The sequence below is a fragment of the Patagioenas fasciata genome, chromosome 7, assembly GCF_037038585.1.
Source record: "Patagioenas fasciata isolate bPatFas1 chromosome 7, bPatFas1.hap1, whole genome shotgun sequence".
Taxonomy (NCBI): domain Eukaryota; kingdom Metazoa; phylum Chordata; class Aves; order Columbiformes; family Columbidae; genus Patagioenas; species Patagioenas fasciata.
This window is the reverse complement of record NC_092526.1, coordinates 47,791,123-47,814,000: the sequence shown is the minus strand read 5'-3', so window position 1 is coordinate 47,814,000 and position 22,878 is coordinate 47,791,123. Positions and strand designations below refer to the sequence as shown.

Genomic DNA, 22,878 nt, shown 5'->3' with positions numbered 1-22,878 from the left:
CTGCATTGCCCACATCCCACAGAGCAGAGCAAAGCTGGACACGTGTTCCCATGGACACACCTGCAGGAAAGGACCCACAAGATCAGGCTGTGCCTCTGCAGCTGAAACTGCCATCCCCATAGAGCCTGAGAGCAAGAACAAGATCCCAACAGCAGTGACCCAGAGCAGGGGAGCAAGAAGGACAATGCGGTGAGGGTGGGTGTGAGAGAGGCCAGGGCAGAGGCAGCCGGGCACTCAGACAGCGTCACCCTTCCCCAGCTGTGCAGCCACCTCCCAGACACCAACATTGCCGGGCAGCTGCTCTCAGCCCCTGTGCTCTGCAGAGGAACTGGAGCTCTGGCTGCACAGGAGCTGCTTCATGCCTTGGAGCCCCTGGCCCTGAGGGCAGAGGCTTTGCTGGGTGGGACAGGAGGCCAGGGGGCTGCTCACAGGAGGGATCTGCACTGCAGGGGATGACAGGGACTTCTCTCTGTTCTCCCTCCCATAGAATTCCAGGTATAATTTCCTCTCATTTCTGATCATTCTCCCCCTGGGAGGTGTTTCCCTGTCCATGTCTCTTCCCTGTCAGTGCTCACAGACCCCATCCCACCCTCTGTACCCTCCCCCTGCCCCTACAGTTCCTGCCTGTTCCCAGGGCACTGCCTGGGGGCATCTTCCTGTTTGCAGGCTGGAAAACAGGACAGGTCAGACTGAGGCTGACGGGTCCAGCAAAGGTGATGCAGGTGCTGTGCACAGGCAGAGGGGTGGTGAAGGGATGTTATGAGCCTTCTGGCAGATGTACTGATCACTCAGAGTTGCAGTTCAGGAGTCTCAGTGACTTGGTTAAGCAGGAGAGCTCATTTTCAGTTTATCCTTTCCTGCACCCTCCACCCCTTGGGATAGGAAACTGAAAAGACTGGAAAGCTCCTTATCTGTCTGGTAATCCTTGCATTGATCTCGTCCTTGAGGCATCCCCTTGGAAAAATTTTGGGGGTGATCTGGAGCTGTGAGCAGCTCTGACCAACACAGCACCCTCTCCACAGCAGAAACACCTTTCCTGCCCAATAGGGTTTGCTCATCATGCGACAGCTTCCCCCCTCCTTGTTTTGGGATCTCCCCGGGCAGGCTGAGTGCTGACCCTGGCAGGCGGCCGAGTCCCTGCCCTGGCACAGCCCTGGGGTGCAGGGACCCTGCTCTGCAGGACAGCCCTGGGCACCCCTGGGTGCTCCCCCTGCAGTCACCCTCAGCAGAATTTGCCGTCATGCCCTTCCCCACTGACAGTGCAGCAGGGAAGCCCTGCTCTGGAGAGTGTTCTTCTCTACAAATGAGATACTGTGGAGACGTGGCAGATCCTGCAAACTGTGTCATGTGCCAGCTTTAGGAGATCCCTTCAGGAAATGCAGCTGTATTGACATACAGCAAGTGACTTACCGTGTTACAACTGTGAAGATTTGTCTCTCAGTGAGCCCTCAGCAACAAACAACCTACATTGCCTTTCCCCTCTCTCTGCCTGGTTCCTGTGCCCTCGGTGCTGCAGGCAGAGCCCTCAGCCCTGCTGCGCTGTGCAGAGGAGCTGCTCCTGGGCAGAGCTGTCTCTCCGCAGCGCTGCCGCTTGCCAGGAGCTCCCTCTGTCCCAGGAGCCCAGCCCAGCTCAGCAGCACAGGAGCAGCCCAAGGCACTTTAATGACACCTTTGGTGCATTTTGTACTGTGTCCATGGACCTCAGAAGCTGAGGGAAAGGTGATGAAACCTCTCAAGAAGTGAATGTCAGATTCAAACATCCAGGTTACTTGTAATGTTAATGGGTCCGACTGAGGGACACAACTGAGAAATTTTCCCCAGGGTTGTTCAGAGCAGAAAACTGGAGGCCACGATGACTGGTCAGGAAAAGCAAAGTAAATGTCTCTCTGATGGTCAGTTAACCTGGATGTGTTTCATTAACCAAAGGGCCAAGCCCTTACACCCAGCCCTGGGAAGTCAGATCCTGTCCCTCCCATGTTGCCCAGGGCCCTTCCTGTACAGTGTGATGTGGGGCTGTGCAAGGCCAAGGGCAGGACTATGTTCCCACACCTCCCAGGTTCCTGGCTGGGGACATGGAGGCCATGAGGCCCCTGTGCTGGAAGGACAAGGTGTCTCCTCACAGGCATCAGAGGTGCAGACAACAGCCATAGCCAAGGGGAGAAGGAGCTCATGTCTGGTGGGGCTTTCAGCCTCTTTACATCCCTTGATCATCTCCACCACAGCCTGTCCTGTGCTGTGGCATCCCCTGCACCTCTTTCCCTGCAGGCTGCAGACATCCCTCCTGCTGCCCCACCTTGCTCTTGTCTGAGCATCTTCCTCCCTTTGCTGAGATCTCTCCATCCTCCCCAGCTGTTCCTTGGAGCACAAAGCCTTGGGCTGATGCAGACTCCCTCTGCTGACCTGCTCCACTGCCCTTCCAGTCACCTTCCTTTCTGCTCATGTCCAGCCTGGACCTCCCCAGCTGCACTTTGGGCCATTATTTCTTTCTCATGCTGTTTCCCACTATGCAGAAAACCTCCACCACCTCTGAAACCACCCTTCAAGCACTCTCAGGCTACTCCTGCACTGCTGCAACCTCCCCAGTGCTGCTGGGCCAAAGCAGCAGGGTAATGTTACAGTGGTTGACAGATGGAAAGTTAGGGCTGAAATTGAGTAACAGGAGAGTGAGGAGCTGCATCTCCTCCCTGCAGCTCCATCAGTTCAGACGAGCAGCCTCACAAGATCAATGCTTCTGTTCATGGGTACTTGGAGAGATCATGTTTGTGCTTGGAGCAGGCTGTCCTGTAAGGCTGATCAGATTTCCTGAGCTCCTTCACCCTTCACACCCACTTCCATGTCACCACCTTTATTGGCCGCCATCCCCAGTATGTCAAAGTCTTCTCCTCTGGAGCCCACCAGCCTGTGCTCTGCTGATGGCCTTCCTCCTTCCCCTCTGCTGACTGGAACCCCACTGTGTCGGGGTCACAACAGCCAAGGTGGACACTGATGTTCACATCCCTCACCAGCTCTTTCTTGTTTCTCAGTTCCAGAACCAGGTGAACATCACCCTTGTTGTCCCAACAGGCAGCCATGTTAAGCAGGGGCCCAAGATCCTCTGGACTGTCAGCACCTGCAACTTTGCCTGGTCAGTGAATGTCAGGACAATTACAGTTCCCCATAGGAACCTGGTCATTAAGTGGTGACTTGCTCGAGTTGCCGACAGAAGGTCCATTTCTTCTCCATGATAAGTAGTTTGTAACACCCAACACATTGTCACCCTGTACTGGACTTACATGGCAAAGTCTTGGAACTGGGGGTGAGTGTGGGTGTGCTACAGTTGTCACCTCTCTGAGAACACAACAGGAGTCTGACCGACATCAGACAGAGCCAATTTCAGCTGCTCCAAGATGGACCCACTCCTTGCCAAATCTGAGCCACTCAGTGATGCTGGCAGCACCTCTGGGATATTGTATTTGAGAAAGAGTATGTCCTACGACCACTGCGTTGCCATCTGCAACCCCCTGCACTACGGGACCCTCCTGGGCAGCAGAGCTTGTGTCCACATGGCAGCAGCTGCCTGGGCCACTGGGTTTCTCAATGCTCTGCTGCACACGGCCAATACATTTTCACTGCCCCTGTGCAACGGCAATGCCCTGGACCAGTTCTTCTGTGAGATCCCCCAGATCCTCAAGCTCTCCTGCTCACACTCCTACCTCAGGGAAACTGGGCTTCTTGTGGTTAGTGTCTGTTTAGGATTTGGGTGTTTTGTGTTCATCGTGGTGTCCTATGTGCAGATCTTCAGGGCAGTGCTGAGGATCCCCTCTGAGCAGGGAAGGCACAAAGCCTTTTCCACCTGCCTCCCTCACCTGGCCGTGGTCTCCCTGTTTGTCAGCACTGGCGTGTTTGCCCACCTGAAGCCCCCGTCCATCTCCTCCCCATCCCTGGATCTGGTGGTGTCTGTTCTGTACTCGGTGGTGCCTCCGGCAGTGAACCCCCTCATCTACAGCATGCGGAACAGGGAACTCAAGGAGTCTATAAGGAAACTGATGACTGTTCGATTCTCTAAAGTAGTAATGAACTGACCTTCTCCTTCTGCATGTCACTTGTAATATCACACATTACTAGTTCAAACATTGTCTTCTTATGGCTGTGTCCATATCTACCTGTCTGGTGTGTCCCATAGTGTTTGTGTGAATAAAGAGCCGTACTTTCTGTGTGTTTAAATGGAATAAAGGACCCTGCACTGACTTGTTTGTTCTCTCTGAGATATCTGGAGCTTCAAGAGCCATGTCTGTGTGCTCAGTGAGCAGGAGCCACCCTGAGCTGGTTCTTCCTCCCATCCTGACCAGTATGAGTCTGCAGACTCACCCCATGGCCCTGGGCACCACAGCCCACTTGCTCTGCTGAGCAGCACCACCAGTTTGGGGATGTATGGAGCATGGGAAGGGGGTGCAGGAACAGCTGGCCAGGTCATCACAGATCAGCTCTCTTGGGAAAGGCCTCTGTGGGGAGATGGGTTGTTCCAGGAGAAGAGTGGAGCACTGTATGTGTGCAGAAAAGACACAGAAAGAGAAACCCTTTGCTGCAGGTGGCAGCTTGGGGCAGGTGGCCCTGGCACTGTGGCAGCAGGACCTTCCTGAGGATCCCCTAGGCCAAACATCTCATGCTGTCCTGGGGGGCAAGTCTGGAGCTGGGTCTGCAAGCTGCCTGGGCTGGAGATCCTCTCAGCGTGCTGGCTGGATGAACATTCTCACTGTCCTTCATTCTCACTGGTCCCCACTGCTGTGGGACCAGTTCCAGTGTGGCTGCTCTGCTGGGCTGGGCTGGGGAGAGGGCAGGGGGGTGGCACAATTCAGGAGGGGGTGGGAGGGCTAAACTGGCAAATGCCCCAGAGAAGAAAACACCAGTGAACAGCTGAAGTGTGTGAGTGTGCAGGGCTGGCACACAGCAGTGTCCTCTCCCAGCCAGGCCCCCTGGGAGAGCCCTGAAGGACCAGCAGAGCAGGGTCTGGTGTGTGCCCATGTTCATGGGACTGTCCTGGGGCAGCTTCCCCAGTCATCACAGACCAGCCCCTCAAAACCACCATTTCCTGCACTGGCCCTTCACCCCAGCTGAGAGAGGTTGTTCATCCCTCAACACAAGGACACGAAGTCAGAATCCAGTGTTTCCATTGTACAGATGAGTTATGAGCATGCATATCATGTACGTAAGTTCTGGGTCCTGCACTTGGGTCTCCACAACCCCATGAATGCTACAGCCTTGGGGAAGAGTGGTTGGAAAGCTGCCTGGAGGAAAGGTATCTGGGGGTGTAGACTGACAGCAACTGAACATGAGCCAGTGTGTGCCCAGGTGGCCAAAAAGGCCACCAGCATCCTGGCTTGTATCAAGACTAGTGTGGCCACCAGTGATTGTGCCACTGTTCTTGGTGCTGGTGAGGCCACAGCTTGAATCCTGTGTTTACTTTTTGGGCCCCTCATCATAAGGACAGTGAGGCACTAGAGAGAGTGCAGAGGAGGTGATGAAGCTGCTGAGGGGTCGGAGCATACATGTGATGAGGAGCAGTTGAGGGAGCTGGGGCTGTTCAGCCTGGAGAACAGGAGGCTGAGGGGAGACCTCCTTGTTCTCTGCACTACCTGAAAGGAGGATGGGGCATGGGAGATGTTGTTCTCTTCTCCCAAGTAGCAAGTGATCGGAGAAGACAAAATGGTCCTAAATTGCACCAGAGGAGGTTAAGATTGGATATTAGGAAAAAATAATTGACAAAAAACGTTTTCAGGCATTGGAATAGGCTGCCCAGGGCAGTGCTGGAGTGCTTTAAAATAAGTTTTGACAAGGTTCTTAGGGACATGGTTTAGGGATAGAGTAAAGTTATGTTTGGACTCAATGATCCTGAGAGTCTCTTCCAACTGAAATGTTTCTGATTCTACAATATCAAATAGAAAATTCTTCTATCACTTCTTCACATACCTGCCTCTTTACCCATACTCCTGAAACTTACCTAATTAAGTACACAAATCTTGAACACTAGATGTAAATGACAAAAGCGACGTGGCTCTATCAGTGGGGTCTGATACCTGCCAGTCCCAGGCAAACACCTCAGGTACGCAGGGGCCTCTCGAGGTTTGCACTGGGTGCTTATAGTGAGACCATGGAGCTCAGCCTGAAAACCTGAGAACTCCCCTCAAAACTGAAAAACCAAACCAACAATAACAACAGCATCCAGAAAAACCCCACTCATTTTTTCATCAGGTGAAATAATACAATATTTCCAATGAAATGTCTGTGGAATTTCTATCCTGCTCAAATATGAATTTTCAGAATGTGTATGGACTGCAGGAGATGAAACATTGGCCTTTCCCTGTGCTTGCATTGCCAGAACTCTGTCTATCACAATGTGTATTTAATCCCCAAACATCCAGGAGTTTCTCCCTGTCCTTATCCAGCTCACCATGTCTGAACTCATCTCTTCAGAAGCTGGTCTGGACATTTGCACTTCCCATCGCTCCCCAGAGGTTCTTCACCTCTCACTCTTTGCTCATTCAGAGCCTCTCAGCTCTCACTCTGCTTTGAGCTTCAGGCAGGTAAAGTCTCTCAGCAGTTGCTCTCGTACTCCCTACAGGCAACTCTTCAATTATGGCAACGGACCTCGCTGGAAACTGCTTAATTTAACCATAGAACTGGTAAACATCATTAAGTTCTATTGTGTTTTTTTTTTTTTCCTCCTTTTTTGTTTCCTCTAATTAAAAATTCCCCAATGCCTGTCTACGTCCAGTCCTCTAAGGAACCATGAAGCGATTCCTGCGAAGAAGCTGTAACAATCAGTGCAAACTTCAGTGCAGAGTCTGATGTAAAGAAATGTGCTGTAAATCCCAGGGGCCAATGAGCAGAACAGGGAGTTTGGGGAGCTGATTATAGATTTCCTGCTAACAATTTGAGTAGAGAAACATTCTTCTCAGGAACTGCTCTGTCTATTTGACAACTTTCAGGTCTCCTACTCTACCTCTTTTTTTGTTTTGTTTTGCTTTTTTCTTGTTCCTCCACCTATTCTGTCTTCCAAAACCTTTCCAAGGGAAAGATTCCTTGAATCACAGAGTAACTCAGGTTGAACATCATCTTGTCTCAGTGTCCTGCTCAGGGCAGGGTGAACCCGGTGAGGTTGTCCAAGGCCTCTGCCCGGCTTTGCACCATCCACAAAGGAGCTGAAGGTTCACTCTGTCACATCATTCAGGGGCCCAGGTTTGGGGCCGTGACACCTTCGTGGGGAGCCTGTTCCAGTGTCCAGCACCTCTGGGTGAAGAACCTTTTCCTCATGTCCAACAGGCGTCTTGTGGTCTTTTACCTGATCAGAGAAAAGTAACCTCACCATGATCTTCTAAATCCCATGAGTGCTGCTGGCCTTTCAGCTTCTCTGACAGACACAACCATGTCTCTGATGCTGTCCCATAAAGTTCTCAGGTGGAACGGGCATGACAACCCATCTCCAAGACCTCTTCCTGAGCAGGGCCTGTGGGTACTTTGGCAGAGATACCTTCCCAGCTCTATTCCTGCTACTGGGCTGTCACCTCCCCAGACAGAACTAATCTCACTGTCCCCTTCACAGCCATGGTCTTCCAACTCAATTATGAATTTCTGAGACACAAGTGACCTCATAATCCCATACCCATCCATCACCCTCATTATGGACCAGGACGTTACTAGATAAAACCATGCTTGTTTTATCAAATTGATCAAATCTATTTCCTAGTAGAGATCTGAGTGGAGAAGCATTCTTTATGGGAATTTGAAATGTTGACACCTTTTCTATGTCCTCTCCTGCCTCTTTTATTTTATTTTTTTTCCTTTTTCCTGGTCTCTAATTGCGACCTCAGTATCCGAAGTGCAAAGCCAATCCCACACCTGGAGATGAGATATTGTTTATTCCAGAGTTGTGGAAGTCTGGATGCTGGAATAAAACCAGCACAATAGATAGAAAAAGAATATCTATTATATGCAAAATCTTATCCCTACATTCAGACCCTCACGGCAGCCCTAAAGAGCCAAGGGTTTACACACTGGCATTTGGGTTACATAATCATTTTACCACTACACATGCTTGTTGAGGAAGGATCCCAGGCTGACCCCAGTCTCTCATCCTGGGGATGTGTATTTTAGTATTATAATGAGTGTATAAGGAGCAAAGTTCAGCTAAAGGACACTTTATGTAACAGTCTTGAGACAGATGTTAAAACAAGGCTCAACTAATTGTGCAGGTTCCAGAGTGTCTGCGCTGCAAGGACAGAATTCTTTGCAGGTTCTGATTAGGTGTTTTAAAAGTCACTTTTATCTCTGTTAGCAGAGCAGACTTACCACAACTGAGAGGATTTACATATTTTAGGTTAGCAACTACAGGCAGGATTCATTCTTTTAACTGGTAAGGACTACATCTTCTGTCTTCAAATGCCTCTCCAAGGTAAAGATTCATTGAATCCTAGAATAACTCAGGTTTGAAGAGAGCCCTGAACATCATCTTGTCTCACTCTCCTGCTCAAGGCAGGGTCCACCAGGTGAGGTTGTTTTAGGCCTCTGCCGAGTTTTGCATCATCCACAAAGGAGCTGAAACTGTGCTCCATGACACGACGAAGGGGCAGAATAAAGACATTCAACAGTGTTGGCCCCAGTACTCATCACTGAGGGATGCCACTAGAAACCAACTAAACACAGGACATTGTACCACTGATGATCTTTGGGCTTGGTCATCCAGCCAACTTCCCACCCATCAGAACATCCACATCTTTATCCCAGATCTCCCCAAGCTGCTCTAAGGCCACCACAGGAGACCATGTCTGGGGCCTGCAAAACTCCATGCACACAACGTGCCTTTCTTTCCCCTGCCCATCTGGGTTCAGCAATCCCTTCCTTGTCCTTCAACTGCCTGGAGATGGCTGCAGGAAAATATGACTCGTCACCCTCCCAGCGATAGACATAGGCTGACCAGCCTGTCATTCTCCCAGTTCTCCTTCCTGCCATTCTTGAAGATGGGTTTGACATCTGCCCTTCTGAGGGACCACTGAATCTCTCTGATTACTCTGGCACTTTTGAGACCACAATACAGAATTTCCCAGAGAGAAAGAGGGGCAGGTGTAGGACTGTGTAAAACAGCATGGGATGAGGATGGCAAAGGTGATCCAGCAAACAGGGACACTTGCAATGAGCCTGTCCAAGGCAGCTGAGAGGAATCTCACTGTGCCACTGGGGTTTGTCCCTGGAGTCACACACAGAAATATCAGGGTTCTGTCAGGTGTCCACATCTGAGCTGGCCTCATGGATTCTTAAAACACATTGAGATATTCAGGAACAGACACTTTCCCTTTTACACACAGAGGCAGGAGTCACAGTGTCTCTCTGCGCTCCTGTTCCTATTCCCAAAGGATGGAAAGCACCTCAGCCCTACAGTGTGTCACCATGTTCTACATTTATCTTTGATGTCCCTCATCATCAGGAATGGACATTGGCTCAAGGAAGCACATCCAGGTGCTGCATTCTGGTGATTTCCTATGGGAAACCCAACATGATGTGACCTCAACAAACTCTGTCTCACAGACTTTCATGGAACCACAAGGAATAGCGGATGGTGTTTGTACTGATTTGGGTTCATATCGCCTCACGTACATGGTGTGCATGCTCAGATCTCATCTGTACGATGCAAACATGGACTTTAGACCTGTTCATTCAGTGTACTTCCATGGAGGGACAAAGAACTCTGACCAGGGGTGAGAGGCCAGTGATACAAATGATGGTTGGGAGGGGCCAGCCCATGACGATTGCCCTGGGTGTCCAGTGCACAGGGGCACAGCCCAGCCCCTGCTCTGCTGGTCCTGCAGGTCTCTGGCAGGAGGCCTGGCTGTGAGAGGACACTGCTGTGTGCCAGCCCTGCACACACACACTGTTCAGATGTACACTGGTGTTTCATCTGTGGCCACTTTTGTGGGCATGTTCTTGACAGAAACTTCAGGAAGACTTAAGTCTTCTGACACTGCCCTAAGAAGATCACTGTTCTTTATAGAAGTACTTCTACAAAGACCAGCTCTGTCACAACAGTGCCCATTGCCTGTCCCTGCCTGCGCTCACAGCACTGACACACAGCAGGACGGGGACCAAGCTGCCAGAGCACTCAGGCCTTGCACCAACACAAGGGATGAGAAGGAGAGTGTGGGAGTGGAACCAGAACAGCTCTGGAAGACCATCCTCTGGTGCTCCCTGGCAGGGCTGCCGTGATGGACATTTTTCACCCTTCTCCCACGCACAGTAACTGTCCCTGCAGCTCCAGAAAAGCCTTGGAGGAACAATATCAGAGAAAAATATCACTGCAGAGCCCTTTATTTCATTTAAATACACAGAGAGCATGGCTCCATATTTATACAGCCAGTGGGTTGAGAAGGAAAAGCAGACAGTGAGTTAGAAAGGGGATGAAAAATATAAAAGGATTTATTAAAAAATAACCACTAACACCACACACACACACAGATCTGGGCCTCTAATAAGGTCCATTAAAACTGTTATCCATTAAAGAGAAGATGATGAAAACTTTGTTATTTTTTAAATGCATCCCACCATTAGTTTCCTCAGGGCATCCTTGAGCTCCTTGTTCCTCATGCTGTAGATGAGAGGGTTCAATGTTGGAGGTATCAACGAGTATAGAGCAGACACCAGCAGATTCAGAATGGGGGAGGAGATGGAGGGGAGTTTCAGGTGGGCAAACATGGCAGTGCTGACAAACAGGGAGACCACGGCCAGGTGAGGGAGGCAGGTGGAAAAGGCTTTGTGCCGTCCCTGCTCAGAGGGGATCCTCAGCACGGCCCTGAAGATCTGCACATAGGACACCACAATGAACACAAAACATCCCTCAAAAAAAAAACAACTAAACATGAGAAGTCCAAGTTCCCTGAGGTAGGAGTGTGAGCAGGAGAACTTGAGGATCTGGGGGATTTCACAGAAGAACTGGCCCAGGGCATTGCCCTTGCACAGTGGCACTGAAAATGTATTGACCGTGTGCAGCAGAGCACTGAGAAACCCAGTGGCCCAGGCAGCTGCAGCCATGTGGACACAAGCTCTGCTGCCCAGGAGGGTCCCGTAGTGCAGGGGTTTGCAGATGGCAACGTAGCGGTCGTAGGACATGGCAGTGAGGAGAAAAAATTCTGCTGCAGCACAGAACAAGAGAAAAAAGAGTTGGGCAGCACATCCTGTGTAGGAAATGGCCCTGGTGTCCCAGAGAGAACTGGCCATGGACTTGGGTACAGTAGTGGAGATGCAGCCCAGGTCAAGGAGGGAGAGGTTGAGCAGGAAGAAGTACATGGGGGTGTGGAGGTGCTGGTCCCAGGCTATGGTGGTGATGATGAGGCCGTTGCCCAGGAGGGCAGCCAGGTAGATGGCCAGGAAGAGCCAGAAGTGCAAGAGCTGCAGCTCCCGTGTGTCTGTGAACGGCAGGAGAAGGAACTGGGTGATGGAGCTGCTGTTGGACGTTTGCACACTGGACATAGGGCACTGTCACAAGAAGTAAAGACAGTGACAAAATAGGGGAGATTTGTCTGAGTAATATCAAAACCATTACATAGACTCCTACTGTTCCACACCCCCTTGTTCTTTTCCAGACCTTCCTCCAGTTCCGTGTCTGAGCCCTGGGTGGTGCTGGCTGGAGGTGCCGTGAGGAGCAGGGCCTGTGCTCGCTGGCTGCCGAGGAGTCAGCCCTGCTCTTCAGCAGGAGATCAATGGAACAGGAGACAGGGGACAGTCCTGGGGTTCAGCTTTGTCATATAGAACAAGGACATGTCATAGCCTTTCCTAAGGTCTCAGCACCCCACGTTTAGTCCAGGACACACACAGCTTGTTTCACAAACCCAACAGCAGTTTTATCTGTCACAGCATCTCTGCACTTCTCCATGGGACTTTCAGATAACACACAGATGCTGTAGGACAGGTTTGCATCCTGGAGGGGAGTTCAGAGTTTGAAAGGAAACCCTCAGGAGATATCCAAGTGTCCTAATGATGACATTTGATTAAGGGAGACTCAGCTCATTCCCCAGCCCCACAGACTGCAGTGCACACAGCCCCACAGGTCAGAGCAAAGCTGGGACACGTGTTCCCATGGACACACCTGCAGGAAAGGACCCACAAGATCAGGCTGTGATTCTGCAGCTGAAACTGCCATCCCCAGAGAGCCTGACAGCAAGAACAAGATCCCAACAGCAGTGACCCAGAGCAGGGGAGCAAGAAGGACTGCGGTGAGGGTGGGGGTGAGTGAGGCCAGGGCAGAGGCAGCCGAGCACTCAGACAGCGTCACCCTTCCCCAGCTGTGCAGCCACCTCCCAGACACCAACATTGCCGGGCAGCTGCTCTCAGCCCCTGTGCTCTGCAGAGGAACTGGAGCTCTGGCTGCACAGGAGCTGCTTCATGCCTTGGAGCCCCCGGCCCTGAGGGCAGAGGCTTTGCTGGGTGGGACAGGAGGCCAGGGGGCTGCTCACAGGAGGGATCTGCACTGCAGGGGATCACAGGGGCTTTTCTCTCTTCTCCCTCCCATAACAATTCTGGGTTTAGTTTCCTCTCATTTCTGATCATTTCCCTGGTGCCTGGAGATTCTCCCCCTGGGAGGTGTTTCCCTGTCCATGTCTCTTCCCTGTCAGTGCTCACAGACCCCATCCCACCCTCTGTGCCCTCCACCTGGCCCTACAGATCCTGCCTGTTCACAGGGCACTGCCTGGGGGCATATTCCTGTTTGCAGGCTGGAAAACAGGACAGGTCAGACTAAGGCTGATGGGTCCAGCAAAGGTGATGCAGGTGCTGTGCACAGGCAGAGGGGTGGTGAAGGGATGTTATGAGCCTTCTGGCAATTGTACTGATCACTCAGAGTTGCAGTTCAGGAGTCTCAGTGACTTGTTTAAGCCTGAGAGCACATTTTCATTTTATCCTTTCCTACATTCCCCACCCCTTGGGATAGGAAACTGAAAAGACAGGAGCAGGAAAGTTCTTATCTGTCTGGTAATTCTCGCATTGATCTTGTCCTTGAGGCATCCCCTTGGAAAAATGTTGGGGGTGATCTGGAGCTGTGAGTAGTGCTGACCCACACCGCACCCTCTCCACAGCAGAAGCACCTTTCCTGCCCTGATAGGGTTTGCTTCTTCCACCCACAGCTTCTCCCCACAGCACCGTGGGGGAGATCCCAGGTAGGCTGAGCGCTGACCCTGGCAGGCGGCAGAGTCCCTGCCCTGGCACAGCCCTGGGGTGCAGGGACCCTGCTCTACAGGACAGCCCTGGGCACCCCTGCCTGCACATTTACATTTACACCCCACAACCATCCTCGGGAGAACACAGCATTCACGTCTTGTCCCTCTGATAGTGCAGAAGGCAATCCCTACTCTGCAGTACATCCTCTCCTCTGCATCAGAGAATCTCTGAGAGTTCTACTCACATCTCTCGCAGGCTCCGCTATGTGACAGCTTTCTGACGTCCTAACATGATTTGCAGATGCAATGCCCTGCAGCCACAGGCTTCAGATCTGAGAGGATTTCATTTCCAGCGATCTCTCAGCATCCTCCCACGCAGACTGCATTTCCCTCTCTCTGCCTGGCTCCTGTGCCCTCGGTGCTGCAGGCAGAGCCCTCAGCCCTGCTGCGCTGTGCAGAGGAGCTGCTCCTGGGCAGAGATGTCTCTCTGCAGCGCTGCCGCTTGCCATGAGCTCCCTCTGTCCCAGGAGCCCAGCCCAGCTCAGCAGCATAGGAACAGCCCATGATGTCCCTTTCTCTGTCCCCTCTGGGTTCCCTCGTGGTGTGCTTGGGGCTCTAGGGGCACATCCTTTGAAAGAAGCTCAAGTAATCAGTGATGTTAGTTGTGCCTGCTTTGCAGAAATACTTCTTGCCAGCATTGTATTCTTGCTAGTAAAAAATAAACTGGTATGAGAATCATCTTTTCTCGTCCATTCATTGAGGTCACCCCTCAGTCTCCTCTTCTCCAGCTCCAGAGCCCCAGCTCCCTCAGCCTTTCCTCACACGGGAGATGCTCCACTCCCTTCAGCATCTTGGTTGTCCTGCGCTGGACTCTCTCCAGCAGTTCCCTGTCCTTCTGGAACTGAGGGGCCACAACTGGACACAATATTCCAGCTGTGGTCTCCCCAGGGCAGAGTAGAGAGGCAGGAGAACCTCTCTGACCTACTGACCACCCCCTTCTAACCCACCCCAGGTACCATTGGCCTTCCTGGCCACAAGGGCCCAGTGCTGGCTCATAGTCACACTGCTGTCCCCAGCACCCCCAAAGCCCTTTCCCCTACACTACTCTCTAGCAGGCTGTTCCCCAACTTATGCTGGAACCTGGGGTTGTTCCTGCCCAGATTCAAGACTCTACACTTGCCCTTGTTATATTTTATTAAATTTTCCCCTGCTCAACTCTCCAGCCTGTCCAGGTCTCTGATGGCAGCACAGCTTCCAGTGTCAGCCACTCCTACCAGCTTGTTGTCACCAGCAAACTTGCTGACAGTCACTCTATTCCCTCGTCCAAATCACTGATGAATATATTGAATAATACTGGCCCCAGTACTGACCCCTGAGGCACTGCACTGGATCCAGGCCTCAACTGGACTCTGCCCATTGACCACGACTCTCTGGCTTCTTCCCTTCAGCCAGTTCACAGTCCACCTCACTACCCGCTCATCCAGACCGCACTCCCTCAGTTTAGCTGTGAGGATGCTGTGGGAAACTGTGCCAAATATCTTACTCAAGTCAATGTAGACCACATCCACTGCTTTGTCATCATCTATCCATCTTGTTTTGTCTTCATATAAGTCTATGAGGTTGGTCAAGCACGACTTCCCCTTGGTGAAGCCATGCTGACTGCCCCTAATGACCCTCTCATCCCTGATCTGCCTTGAGATGGCACCAAGGAGAAGTCGTTCCATCAGTTTCCCAGGGATGGAGGTGAGGCTGACCGGTCTATAGTTACCCGGGTCCTCCTTCTTGCCCTTTTTGCAGACTGGAGTGACATTCGCTTTCCTCCACTCCTCAGGCACCTCTCCTGTTTCCAAAGACTTGGCAAAGATGATGGAGAATGGTCCAGCAATAACCTCAGCCAGCTCCCTCAGCACCCGCGGGTGCATCCCATCCGGACCCATGGATTTATGGATGTCCAGATTGCCCAACTGCTCCCTAACCCAGGCCTCATCAACCTAGGCAAACTCCTCCATTGTCCTGCCTTCCCCATGGGCCTCACTGGTACGGGGCTCCTCAGGACAGCCCCTGGCAGAGCAGACAGAGACAAAGAAGCATTCAGTAACTCTGCCTTCTCTGGATCTTCTGTCACCAGGGCACCCACCTCGTTCATCAGTGGGCCTACATTGCCTCTGCTGTTAGTTTTATCTGCCACCTATTGGAAAAAGCTCTTCCTGTTGTCCTTGACCCCTCTCGCCAGGTTTAATTCTAAGGAGGCCTTAGCTTTCCTAGTTGCCTCCCTACACCCTCTGACAACAGCCTGATATTCTCCCCAAGTGGCCAGACCCTCCTTCCATGATCTATAAACTCTCCTCTTCCACTTGAGCATCCCCAGCATCTCCCTGTTTAACCACGCAGGTCTCCTGGCTCCCTTCCTTCACTTCCTACGTGTCGGGATGCTCTGATCTTGTGCCCGGTACAAACAGTCCCTGAACACTGACCAACTATCTTGGGCCCCTTTACCTTCAAGCAGCCTTGCCCAGGGGATTTCCCCCTGCAATTGCCTGAAAAGGCCAAAGTTTGCCCTGCTCAAGTCCAGGGTCGCAATTCTGCTTGCTATCCTGGTCCTGCCACAGGAGATCCTGAACTGCACCATCTCATGGTCGCTGCAAACAAGGCACCTCTCAACCTTTACCGCTTCAACCAGCCCCTCCTTGTTAGTGAGGATGAGGTCCAGCAGCTCCTCTCCCAGTCGGCTCCTCCACCCTTTGCATCAGGAAGTTCTCATGGATGCACTTGGTGAACCTCCTGGACTGTGTCTGGCTGAGTCGTCCTTCCAGAAACACAGGGGAGTTCAAACCCCCACGGCAACCAGGGCCTGTGACTGAGGCCGCTCTCAGCTGCTGGAGAGGCCTCGGCAACGTGCTCACCCTGAGCTGGGGGATTGTGATAGACACCCACAGCAGTATCACCCTCATGCTCCCAGTGCTCCCAGTAACCCTCCCACTAACCACTCCAGTGCACCCAATAACCCCCAGTAACCCCTCCAGTGTTCCCAGTAACCCCCAACTAACCTTTCCAGTGATCCCAGCAGCCTCCATTGTTCCCAGTAATCCTCCAAGAGCTCCCAGTAAACCCCCAGTACTCCCAGTATCCCTCCCCATGCTCCCAGTAACCACGTAGTGTTCCCATTAACCCCCCACTAATCATCCTACTGTTCCCAGTAACCCTCCCAGTAAACCTCCCAGTGCTCCCACCAGCCTCTCTCAGTGCTCACAGTGAGCCTCAGCAACGCCCCATTGCTCCCAGTGATCCCCCACTAGCCCTCCCAGTGATCCCAGTAACCACCTAGTGCTTTCATGTGAGCCCCAGCAATGCCCAGTGTTCTGAGTAACCCTGCCACTGCTCCCAGCAAAACCCCCAGTAACCCTCCCAGTCATCCCAGTAACCCTCCCAGTGCTCCCAAAAATCCTCTTAGTGCTCCCAGTAACCCACCCACTGTTCCCAGTACCCTCCCAGTGTTCCCAGTAACTTTCCCAGTAATCCTCCAGTAACTCCTAATGAACCCAAATGCTCCCAGTAGCCCTCCCAGTGCTCCCATCAAGCCCCCACAGTGCTTCCAGTAACAACCTAGTGCTCCCAGTAAGGCCCCACCAACTGCCCATGTTCCCAGTAATCCTCCCCATACTCCCAGCAACCCCCATTGTTCCCAGTAATCCTGCAAGTACTCCCAGTAAACCCCCAGTGCTCCCAGTGACCCTCTCACTGTTCCCAGAAACCCTCCTCTAATTCTCCTGGTGTTCCCAGTAACCCTCCCTGTAACCTTACCAGTGCTCCCAGTAACCACCTAGTGCTCCCAGTAACTCCCCAGCAAACCCCAGTGTTCCCAATAACCCTCCCAGTGTTCCCAGCAACCCCCCCAGTGCAGCCAGTGACTCCCAGAAGCCCCCCCATTGCTCCCAGTAATCCCCCACTAACACTCCCAGTGCTCCCAGTAACCACCATTGTTCCCAGTAATCCTCCAGTGACTCCCAGTAAACCCCCAGTGCTCCCAGTAATGACCCCAGAGACTGACCCAGTGGTTCCAATAACCCACCCAGTGTTACCCAGTAATCCTTGTAGTGTTCCCAGTGAGCCTCCCAGTAACCTTCCCAGTAACCCTCTCAGTAACCCTCCCAGTAACCACCTAGTGATATAAGTACTCCTCAGCAATTCCCAGTATTCCCAGCAATCCTTCCAGTGCTCCCAGTAACACCCACTAATCCTCCTAGTGCTCCCAGTACCCTCCCAGCAATACCCAGTATTCCCAGCAATCCTTCCAGTGCTCCCAGTAACACCCACTAATCCTCCTAGTGCTCCCAGTACCCCTCTCAGCAATCCCCAAAGTTCCCACTAACCCCTCCCAGTGCTCCCAGTAACCCCCCACTAACCCCTCCAGTGATCCCAGCAACCCCTATTGTTCCCAGTAATCCTGCAAGAAGTCCCAGTAAACCCCCAGTGCTCCCAGTAAACCTCCCAGGGTTCCCAATATTCCCTCACAAATCCTCTTAGTGTTCCCAGTAACCATCCCAGCTGCCCCCCCCAGTGATTCCAGCAATCCCACCAGTGTTCCCAGCAACCCCTCACTAATCACAGAATCCCAGGATGTCAGGGGTTGAAGGGCCCTGGAAAGCTCATCCAGTGCAATCTCCCCATGGAGCAGGAACACCCAGCTGAGGTTCCACAGGAAGGTGTCCAGGCGGGTTTGAATGTCTGCAGAGATGGAGACTCCACAACCTCCCTGGGCAGCCTGGGCCAGTGTTTTATCACCCTCACTGAGAAGAAATTTCTTCTCAAATTTAAGCGGAACCTTTTGTGTTCCAGTTTGTACCCATTGCTCCTTGTCCTGTCACTAGTTGTCACCCAGAAGAGCCTGGCTCCATCCTCCTGACACTGCCCCTTTCCATATTGATCCCCAGGAATGAGTCCCCCCTCAGTCTCCTCCAGCTTCAGAGCCCCAGCTCCCTCAGCCTTTCCTCACACGGGAGATGGTCCACTCCCTTCAGCATCTTGGTGGTTGCACTGGGCTCTCTCCAGCAGTTCCCTGTCCTTCTGGAGCTGAGGGGCCACAACTGGACACAATATTCCAGGTGTGGTCTTACCAGGGAAGAAAGGAGAACAAGGGAGTGACCCCCAAGCTGCCTTAAAATAGTGGTGCCAGAATCACCTCAGGGCTCAAAATGGCACCAGAATCACCTCCTCACATGGGACATGCTCCACTCCATCATCTTCATGACATGCAGCTCTCCCTGGCTTTCTGAGGGGGCATCCACTTCACAGCATCCCCATCCTGGGGGCTCTGGGCAGTATCCTCTGGGCACTGTGGGGCAGGAGCAGGGTTGGTTGTACAGAAGTGGGTCAGCTCTCCACTCGGGCGTGGAGAGCTGCTGGGTGAAGCTGCCAACTTGGCTCACGCAAGCCAGACAAGACCTTTTCCAGCAATCAAGCATTGACGCATCCAGTCTTTCCTGTCACTGAATCCTAGAATCACAAAGTAGTTTGAGTTGGAAGTGACATTCACAGCCCATCTGGTCCAACTCCCTTCGGTGATCAGGGACATCTTCACCAGCTCAGGTTGCTCAGAGCCCCATCCAACCTGGCCTGGGATGTCTCCAGGGATGGTTCATCCACCACCTCTCTGGGAAACCTGTCCCAGTGTTTTACCACCCTCAGTGTAAAACATCTCTTCCTCATTTCACTCCTTGACTCTCTCCTATTCTAGTTTAAACCATCACCCTTTGTCCTACACAACAGGCCCTGCTCAAAAGTCTGTCCCCATCGTTCTTATCGGCCCCTTTTCGGTCCAGAAAGGCTGCAATAACGTCTCCCAGGAGCCTCTCTTCTCCAGCTGAACACCCCAACTCTTAAACTGGCAAACTCATGACATTTTAATTTTTCAATACACTACTGCCACAAAAACATGAGCACATCCTTTTACACAGCATTTTATATAGCATCTGTAGACCCCATAGAGCCCAAATGTCACCAATGGTAAAAGTGCCCCATAGACCAGTTACCAGAGGAATCCCTCAGGGACCAGCACTTGGGCCAACACTGTTGAACGTCTTTATTCTCCCCTGTATGATGTGACGCAGTGAACCTTCAGCTCCTTTGTGGATGGTGCAAAGCTGGGCAGAGGCCTTGGAGAACCTCACCTGGTTCACCCTGCCCTGAGCAGGACAGTGAGACAAGATGATGTTCAACCTGAGTTACTGTGTGATTCAAGGAACCTTTCCCTTGGAAAGGTTTTGGAAGAAGGAACAGGTGGAGGAACAAGAAAATAAAAAATACAGGCAGAGGAGGAGACCTAAAAGGTGTCAAATAAACAGAGCAGTTCCTGTGAAGAATGTTTCTCTACTCAGATTGTTAGCAGGAAATCTATATTCAGCTCCCCAAACTCCCTGTTCTGCTCATTGGCCCTCCTGGGATTTACAGCACATTTCTTTACATCAGATTCCGCACTGAAGTTTGCACCTCATTGTTACAGCTTCTTTGCAGGAATTATTTCATATTTCCTCAGAGAACTGCAAGTAAACAGGCACCGGGGGAATTTTTAATTAGAGGAAACAAAACAAAAAACACAATAGAACTTAGTGATGTTTCTCAGTTCTATGGTTAAATTAAGCAGTTTCCAGCGAGGTCCATTGCCATAATTGAAGAGTTGCCTGTAGGGAGTACGAGAGCAACTGCTGAACGACTTTACCTGACTGAAGCTCAAAGCAGAGTGAGAGCTGAGAGGTTCTGAATGAGCAAAGAGTGAGAGGTGAAGAACCTCTGGGGAGCGATGCAAAGTGCAAATGTCCAGACAGGCTTCTGAAGAGATGAGTTCAGACATGGTGAGCTGGATAAGGACAGGCAGAAACTCCTGGATGTTCAGGGGATTAAATACACATTGTGATGGACAGAACTCTGGCAATGCAAGCACAAGGAAAGGTCAATGTTTCATCTCCCACAGTTCATACACATACTGAAAATTCATAGTTTGACAGAACAGAACTTCCATGGATATTTTAATGGAAATATTGAATTATTTAATCTGATGAAAAAAAGAGTGCGGGGCTTTTTGTTCTTTTTGTTGTTGTTGGTTTTGTTTTTCAGTTTTGAGGGGAGTTCTCAGGTTTTCGGGCTGAGCTCCATGGTCTCACTATAAGCACCCCGTGCAAACCTCGAGAGGCCCCCGTGTACCTGAGGTGTTTGCCTGGGACTGGCAGGGATCAGACCAGACTGATAGAGCCGTGGTGCTTTCATCATTTACATCTGCTATTCAAGATTGTGTGCTTATTTAGAGAAATTTCAGGACTATAGGTAAAGAGGCAGGTGTGTGAAGAGCACTTTGAAGAAGAGATAGAAGAATTTTCCAGTTGGTAACAGAGAATCATAGCACTATTTCAGTTGAAAGAGACTCTCAGTATAATTGAGTCCAACCATAAAATAAATCTAGCACTAAACCATGTCCCTAAGAACCTCATCTAAACACCTTTTAAACCCTTCCAGGTATGGCAACTCCACCACTGCCCTGGGCAGACTGTTCCAATGCCTGACAACCCTTTCCAGGAAGAATTTTTTCCTAATATCCAATCTAAACCTCCCCTGGCACAATTTGAGGCCATTTCCTCTTGTCCAGTCACTTGCTACTTCATAGAAGAGACCAACACCCTCCGTATTCCAACCTCCCTTCAGGCAGTTGTGGACAGCGAGGTCTCCCCTTAGTGATACAAGGCAGGATGCTGGTGGCCTTTTTGGCCACCTGGGCACATGCAGGTTCATGTTCAGCCGCTGTCGATCAACACCCCCAGATCCCTTTCTATCAGGCAGTTTTCCAGCCTCTCTTCCCCAAGCCTGTAGCGCTGCCTGGGGTTGTTGTGACCCTATCCAGGACCCAGTGCCCTCAGGCAATTGGCCTCAGCACAACAATCCAGCTGGTCCAGATCTCTCTGTGTGGCCTTCCCACCCACCAGCAAATCAACACTCCCACCCAACCTGGTGTCATTTGCAAACTTACTGAGGCTGCACTCCATCCCCTCATCAAGATTATTGATAAAGGTTAAATAGAACTGAGCCAAATACTGAGCCCTGGGGACACCACTTGGAACTGGAGGCCAAGTGGATTTCGCTCCGTTCACCACAACTCTTTGGGCCCGGCCCTCCAGCCAGTTCTTTACCCATCACAGATACACCATCCAGGCCAGTAGCTGCAGCTTCTCCAGGAGATGCTGTGGGATACGGTGTCAAAGGCTTTACTGCAGTCTAAGGACACAACACCCACAGCCTGTGTGGCGGATTCACTCCCCACGGCAGACTTTCCCTCATCTGCTCAGCCGGTCACCTTGTCATAGAAGGAGATCAGGCTGGTCAAGCAGGACCTGCCTTTCACAAAGCCATGCTGATTGGGCCCGATTGCTCGTCTGGTATGTGTGACCTCACAGTCCTTTCCCAGCCATGTTCCTGCTGTTGGCCTATCCCCTGTAGAGGCAGAAGTGACCTCACAGTGCCCTGCACAACCATTGGCTTCCTACTGGACCATGAGTTCCTGAGACACAAGTGACCACATGGCATCGTACCCAGCCATCACCCTCCTTGTGGTCCAGTGTGTGAGCAGATAGAACTGAGCTGCTTTCATCAAATGTATCCAACAGATTTCCTATCAAGGGTTTCAGTGCAGAAACGTTCCTCAGAGGACCTGCTGTATTTACTCTGGGGCATTATGTATCTCTCTTGATAGAGCTCTCCAAGGAAAAGATTCATGGAATCCTACAATACTGCAGGTTGGAAGAGACCCCTGAACATCATCTCTGTCCCACTGACCTTTATGGCACCCCAAGGTTCATTTGTGCTCCCTTGGGCTCATCTCATCATGTGCACACATTGGACATGCACATGATGTGTATGGTTACAACTCATCTGTACAATGAAAACATGGACTTTTCACCTAGTATTTCATAGAATTGTAGAATGTCCTGAGTTGGAAGGGACCCACAAGGATCATTGAATCCAACTCCTGTCCCTGCACAGGACACCCCACAGGTCACCCCGTGTGTCTGAGGACATTGTCCAGTCTCTTCTTGAACACTGTCAGGTTGGGGCCGTGACATCTCCCTGGGAGCCTGTTCAGTGTCCAGCACCTCTGGGTGAAGAACCTTTTCCTCATGTCCAACTGACCCTCCCCTGGCACATCTTTCTTCCATTCCCTTGGGTTCTGTCAATGGTCACCACAGAGAAGAGATCAGTACCTACCCTTCCTTCTCCCCTTGTGAGGAAGCTGTAGCCACCATGAGGTCTCCTTTTAGTCTTCTTTTCAGCTCTGATGCTGAGAAACCCCTTGGATTGATTTCTGAAGCAGAAAGGAGAAGCCATGACCTCCAGGCAATGGGAAGGGGGATCCTGTCCCTCACACATGGCTCAGGGCTCTTCCTGGGACCATGGGATGTGGGTGTGCAAGGCCGAGGGAAGGGCAACACTGGTGCAACAACTTCCAGCTTCCCCAAGGGACTGCAAGGAGGCAACGAGGCCCCAGTGCCATGAGGACAACATGGCTTCTCCTGGGCCTCAGTGGCGGAGGCAATTCCCATGGCCAAGGGGACAGAGACCTGGGTTCTGTGGGTCCCTTCCAGCCTTGCCAGCGCCCTTTGCCATCTCCACCACAGGCTGTTCTACACGGTCCTACCCCTGCCCTTCTTTCCCTGCAGGCTGC

At 51.7% G+C, this 22,878-nt stretch overlaps 1 protein-coding gene across 1 annotated transcript; it reads left to right on the top strand.

The window, feature by feature from the left end:
- Positions 1-3,464: 3,464 nt before the first annotated feature.
- Positions 3,465-4,061, top strand: LOC136116145 (olfactory receptor 14J1-like). Its single transcript, XM_065862354.1, has one exon. The coding sequence runs from the start codon at positions 3,465-3,467 to the stop codon at positions 4,059-4,061; it is 597 nt and encodes a 198-aa protein (XP_065718426.1).
- Positions 4,062-22,878: the final 18,817 nt, after the last annotated feature.

Excerpts from the sequence above, each read along its gene's own strand:
- LOC136116145 (XM_065862354.1), top strand. The coding sequence starts at position 3,465 with ATGTCCTACGACCACTGCGTTGCCATCTGCAACCCCCTGCACTACGGG.